Source organism: Hylobates moloch, unplaced genomic scaffold (genome assembly GCF_009828535.3).
Source record: "Hylobates moloch isolate HMO894 unplaced genomic scaffold, HMol_V3 SCAFFOLD_6, whole genome shotgun sequence".
In the NCBI taxonomy this organism is placed as follows: domain Eukaryota; kingdom Metazoa; phylum Chordata; class Mammalia; order Primates; family Hylobatidae; genus Hylobates; species Hylobates moloch.
In genome coordinates this window covers 92,193,001-92,199,072 of record NW_026652281.1, presented here as the reverse complement: position 1 = coordinate 92,199,072, position 6,072 = coordinate 92,193,001, and the positions used below count along the sequence as shown (strand labels likewise).

Sequence of the window (6,072 nt, the reverse complement as noted above, 5' to 3'; positions counted from 1 at the left end):
TGGATCTGAAGTTGGGCAAGAAAATCAGAAAATAAAAATGAGGAATGAAGTTTCAGTGCCACATTGACATGAGACAGGAAGCGATCATGTATGACTCCCACCCATATGGTGTGCACAGTGCAATACCATTTTATAAAAGTGTAAACTCAGTAGCTGGCCTGAAGGTGTTCACATTGTTATTGACTCATATTTTCATCCAGAGCCTGGTGTCTAAACTCCTGGTTTAACCCCCTACCCAGTCCATTTTTTCCAAGACACACAAAGAAGAACAGAGTAAGATTCGAGTCAAAATTGTTTTATTGTCATTCACATATTTAATATAAAAAGAAATGCAACAAATAGCTCAGCGTTGTATGAAAAAAAATCCAGGTTGTGCAGGTTGCTCTATTCACATCTGGGAGCAGAGCTGTCCCCACATCAGGCACAGCAGCTGCACTTCTCTGACGTCCCTTTGCAGATGCAGCCCTGGGCACACTTGGCACAGCCCATGGGGCAGCAGGTGCAGCAGCCTGGGGAAGAAGGCGAGAGTGAGAGGTGGCAGCTGACTTGACCAGGCACCTCTCTGCCCTAATAGCAAGCCTGGCTGGAGCTCAGAACCCAGATCCAGAGGATGGTTTTTTCGTCTGGCACAGCTCTGTTCTGAAACCATAGGGGGTACAGTTGGGGTTTGTGTCCCAAGAGAAAAATGCTTCCCTGCCCCATCTGAACTCAGGGCAGAAAGCCTGGAGAGGGAATGACACGGACAATGAGGGCAAAGAAAGCCCAGTTCCCCAGAAGGACGCACTCAGGGCCAGCCTTGAGTTCCCTCCCAACCTTAGCCACAGCCCCAGATTCCTGGAGATGACCCCACACTCACTCTTCTTGCAGGAGGTGCATTTGCACTCTTTGCACTTGCAGGAGCCAGCGCACGTGCAGGAGCCACCTGCAAGGAAGAGAAAAACGCAGTGGGCAGTGAGTGAGATGAAGAAGGTACAGCAGTGGGTCAATGAATCTCCAGTGCCCCCTCCTCTGTGCAGGGTCAGCCCTCAGAGCTCCTTTCCCACTCAGGACAGAGAACAGAAGCCCCATGTCCTCTCCACTAACGCTGGGAAGGGCAAGCACCCTCCTATTTCACCCACCAGGAAGGTCCCAGGTGCACACACAACCCAGGAATATTGAGACTGCGAGCCAGAACCTTCTGTCCTGAACCCTGAAGAGTCAATGTCTCCAGCTCCCCATCCACCCTGATTGCTCGGAGCCTGGACAGACCACTGGAGACCAGCCAGCAGGACCCTGACCAACTGGGTGATGTGGAGCAGGACTGCCTTGAGCCTCAGTATCCTTAACTCTGACTTAGAGGCCCGGGAGGGGGGCAGTGCTCTCAGGGGCGTGATTAGGCAGAAAGCACCTAAGGAAGCGAAGGAGTCCCCTTCCGCTCAGAACTTAAAATGCAACCTCCTCAAACCCAGAGACCCTTTGTACTGGGGCTGGGAAATGGGGATTCCAGGGCGAAGAGACGGGCTTCCCTTACCAGTGGCGCAGGAGCAGTTGGGGTCCATTTCGAGCCAAGGAGATGCTGGAGCTCCCACCGAAGACGCCAATAGGCAGGCAGGCAGCTGGAATGCGCGCCGCAGTCCTGGAGCCGGCTGCTCCTTTTTTCAGACGGAGGTGGGGCCGGGCTTAGAGGTCCCGCCCTGCGCTTGCACCCGCCCCTCTAAGTGCGCGCCGCCCGCGATCCGGGGCCGGGCTGTGCGCAGCAAAAGAGCCGGGCGCACCATACCCTGAGTTCTGCGTGGTGCGCACGGCGGGACCGCCCCCTTTTTTCGACCGCTCGCGCGGGAAAGGGCTGTGCGGCTGGCGTCCCAGAGGTCCTGGCCGGCTTTCCCAGTTTCCCCGAGGTTGCTTACCAGCTGTCTCCCCGCGTGTTCCGGGACCCCAGCCTTGGCGTCGCTGTCGTCTCCTCTCCACCCCTCCCACCGTTTTCAGCTCGGCCTGTCCCAGAGCCCTTGTGCAGTCCTCTTGCTCCCGTCCCGGGATCGGCTGTGTGCGGAGCGGGGAGCGTGCGGTAGCGAGCGATTTGTGTGCAGAGCACCCGCCACCGATGTGGCTTTCGTTTCTCCTCGTCACTCGCTTTGCCTGTCCCCGTCCACACCTAGTTCCCTCGGACCCGCTCCTCCACACATAGCAACACGGGGAACACGGTCGTCCACTCTCTCCCGTCCGTTCTCCTCGCCTGAGAAGATGTGGGGGCGGCACATTTTTCCAGGTCCTCCTTTGCATGTAAGTCTCCATGCTCCCCACAGCCTAACCGGCCACCACCATACCGGCTGGCAGTTCTGGACATGTGAGATGTCCCCAAAGAGAGATTACTTAAGGTGATATGCAGACCGTGCTTTAAATTAAAAAGCAAGATGGGGGAGGTGGCAGGAAGCTGTAGTCCCAGCTACTTAGGAGGCTGAGGCGGGAGGATCACTTGAGCCCAGGAGTTGGAGTCCAGCCTGGACAACATAGAGAGTCAACGTCTTTAAAAAAAACACACAATTAAAAAGCAAGACATGCCGTTATTTCTCTTCAGTATAGCTGACTATTGCATAACATTGAGTCTATACCAGTCCCTTTCTAATCTCTTTCGTTCTTTGAATCCTCACAGCAATCCTAAAGGGTAATACTATTTATGAACCGGTTTTGCTAATCAGAGGACTATAAGGAAAGGAGTTCAAGTAACTGGCTGGTGGTCACAGAGATAAAAAAGTTGTGCACTGATTTAAATCCAGCCAGCTTCTTAAAGGAAAGTGTCCATGATAAAGCCTTCTTTTGGGCCAGGTATGTCGTCAACACTTCTGTACTGCTGGAAATCTTTTAAACAACAGGGGCCGGGCAAGGTGCCTCACACCAGTAATCCCAGCACTTAGGAAGGCTGTGGCAGATGGATCACCTGCGGCGAGGTGTTCAAGACCAGCCTGGCCAACGTGGCAAATCCCCGTCTCCACTAAAAATACAAAAATCATGCTGGTGTGGTGGCAGTCTCCTGTAATCCCAGCTACTTGGGAGGCTGAAGCAGGAGAATCACTTGAACCTGGGAAGGAGAGGTAGCAGATTGCACCATTGCACTACAGCTGGGTGACAAGTGGGAAATTCTGTCTCAAAAAAAGAAAAACAACCCAAAAAAAATCCCTAAATAAGCAACAGGAAGCTACCAGCTCTACCATGGACAGTGGTAAAAGCAATCTGTAAGTGTGATACACACACATATTAATTTGGTGCTATCTTCCACGTGTGGGACAAGATTGATTTTCATTTTTTCTGGTGGAAAAGAATTTGCTCTTTATAAAAACACGTGTAAGAAAATATTAATCATTTCTGTGTAAAATATTAACTAAAAGATGGTGCAGGTGGTAACAGGGCAGTCATTCTGTATCTGACATGAAGCACAGAATCTTCCTCATAGCTTTATATCCCTAGTGTTGATTACAATTTTGTGGGAACAGTGAAAGGCTCTCTTTGGACCACAAGACACGTGGCATGTGGTAGATGGGAATAACAGGATACACAGCTGAGCACTCCAGGCCTTTGTGTGCAAATAAATAAATATCCCCTATGCTCCATAAAATGATCAAAAAAAGCAATAGCTAATATTGTAGACTGCCCATCCCTTGTACCATTCTAAGTTCCTGATATGTATTAAATCCTTTAATCCTATAAGCCAGAGGTTAGTATTATGCCCCTCCTACAGTGGAGGAGACTGAGCCACAGAGAGGTTGTGTCATGCACCTAAAAGTAACAGAGGCGGGATTTGCACTCATGCATGCTGACTCACCCACCACCTTCAGCCACCAAATCACATGAAAGATAGGGACACTGAAAACCTAACACAGAGGCAGCAGTAGGAAGTGCACTCTGTGGACAGGAATGTCTCCCTGCACAGCTCTGTGACATCTCTGGGTTTCAGTTCTCATCTGTCAAGCCAAGAGCAACATTCATCCATTCCAAGGAGTCTTTGTGTCTTTGAACTGAGATAGGCAAGATTTAGCATCCAGTGGCATCATAATCTACTAGCTGTGGCCAGGGCCACAGGCCAGGTTTAGCATAGGTTCATTCATCCCTTTAATACTGAGCTATGTGGCAATGGGTAGGTTACTTAACTAATCTGTCAGACAACATAAGCACTCCAGGCCCTGCATATTTGCTGTCCCAGTCTTGAGGCCTGTGGCTCTTGTTCCTGAGGTTGTGTGATCAGATGATATGAAGGATGGGAAAAGCTTTTATGTCTGGTCAAATGTGAGGGCAGCATCTTATTGAAAAGCACTTTCCACAGAAGGTCATCCACACTCCTCCTGGTAGGATCAGCCAGGTTGCAATCCCATTCCCAGCATCCAGTCCACAGCAATCCTTTCAAACCTATAAGGTTTCTCTTAGCTTTGGGATTTAACAGGATTTATTGTCCATATAAGCCAGTGTAGAGAGAATGATCATAATTGATACTATTTATTCAGCCCTAGCCAGGGGCCAGACCATGCTGTCATTTAATCCCTGCATTGAGATATAATCTGCTTTCTACAAATAAGGAACTGGAGGCTCTGAGAGTTTCAGTGATGCACTCAGGCCACACAGCCAGTACGTGGTGAGGTGGGCTGTGAACCAGGACTGCCTGACACCAAAACCCATGCCCTAGGCACAGGCTGCCTTCTGAAATCTCCTCTTCACAGGGAAGCAGTGGGCAAGCATGGTCCTGACCTCTAGGTCAGGAGGATCATCTTCCTCTTTGACTGAATGTCAAGTAGCATTCCCTCCACAGAGCCGAGGGAACTAATCATTCACTTTAATTAGAAGTCAGCCAGGGCCTCACTCCTTCCTAATGAGCACCACTGCACCCTCCAAACTGCAGAATCCGCCATCATTCCTGCGTGGGCAGGCGTGAAGTATTCTTGTGGAACCCTTGATCACACACACTTCATTTTGCCAGGAACACGCCGGGCATTTCCTTCCATATTCCCAGTCACTTTAGTGGTTGGAAGTTGTCAAGGGCTGAAATTTGAAAGAGGAACAAATTCAGCCTGAGCTTGGGAGGAATTTCCAAAGATTCAGAGCCAAGTCACAACAGGGAGCTCTCAGGGATCAGCGAGTGTCCTGCCAGTGACCCTGGGCAGACCAAGCCTGATGGTTCCTTGTGGGGATGTGCTGGGCAGTGCTGCGCAAGGTGTGTGAGCCACACACTGGGGCCAGTTTGCTGTTTCCTTTTTCTTTTTTTGAGACAGAGTCTCAGTTGCCCAGGCTGGAGTGCCGTGGTGCAGTCTTGGCTCATTGCAACCTCTGCCTCTGGATTTCAAGCGATTTCTGTAAAGTTTCTGCAGGCTGTGCATAAGTGTGGTGCAGGCATCTGCCTCTGGTGAGGGCCGCAGGAAGCCTGCATTCCTGGCAGAAGGCCAACAGGGAGCGGGCACGTCACGTAGAGAGACAAGAAACAAGAGAGAAAAAGGGATGATGCCTGGCTCTTTAAAACAGCCAGCTCTGGAGTGAGCTACCAGAGTAAGAACTCGCTCTTCACCATGGGATGGCACCAAGCCATTCTTCAGGGATCTGTCCTCATTACCCCAAAGTTCCCACTAGGCCCTACCTGCAATATTGGAAGTCACATTTCGACATGAGATTTGGCAGTGACAAAACATCCAAATCGTAGCACACTTGTAGGATTCAAGGAACTGGGGAGTTGGGTTCCAGCACTGTAGCCCCCCCCCTTTTTTTTGAGATGGAGTCTCACCCTGTTGTCCAGGCTGGAGTGCAATGGCGGATCTCGGCTCACTGCAACCTCAGTCTCCCGAGTTCAAGCAATTCTTCTGCCCCAGCCTCCCCAGTAGCTGGGATTATAGCTACGTGCCATCACGTGTGGCTAATTTTTTGTATCTTTAGTGGAGACAGGGTTTCACCATGTTGGCCAGGCTGGTCTCAAACTTCTGACCTGGTAATCCACCCACCTGGCCACCTAAAGTGCTGGGATTATAGGCGTGAGCCACCGCGCCTGTCCTGTAGCCATTTTTTTTTTTTTTTTTTTTTTGTTTGAGTGTTGATCTGTTTGGTAGGGGGTGGTGTGGGGGA

General features: G+C 50.6%; 1 protein-coding gene across 2 annotated transcripts; it reads right to left on the bottom strand.

Annotated features, from left to right (window-relative positions):
• Positions 1 to 358: 358 nt before the first annotated feature.
• LOC116471273 (metallothionein-1E-like) lies at positions 359 to 1,652 on the bottom strand. Of its 2 annotated transcripts, XM_032157387.2 has the most exons (3): positions 1,511 to 1,652; positions 857 to 922; positions 359 to 509 (listed from the first exon to the last, which is right to left on the bottom strand). In XM_032157387.2, exons 1-3 carry the CDS (start codon positions 1,536 to 1,538, stop codon positions 418 to 420), a joined length of 186 nt encoding a protein of 61 aa, XP_032013278.1. In that variant the 5' UTR covers positions 1,539 to 1,652; the 3' UTR covers positions 359 to 417. The 2 variants fall into 2 exon arrangements, with proteins under 2 accessions (XP_032013278.1, XP_032013277.1); XM_032157386.2 differs by lacking the exon at positions 359 to 509 and having other exon boundaries at positions 518 to 922.
• Between the last annotated feature and the right edge of the window lie 4,420 nt (positions 1,653 to 6,072).

Excerpts from the sequence above, each read along its gene's own strand:
- LOC116471273 (XM_032157386.2), bottom strand. The coding sequence starts at position 1,538 with ATGGACCCCAACTGCTCCTGCGCCACTG. Across the intron at positions 923-1,510 it reads CAACTGCTCCTGCGCCACTG|GTGGCTCCTGCACGTGCGCT; the intron begins GTAAGGGAAGCC and ends TCTTCCTTGCAG.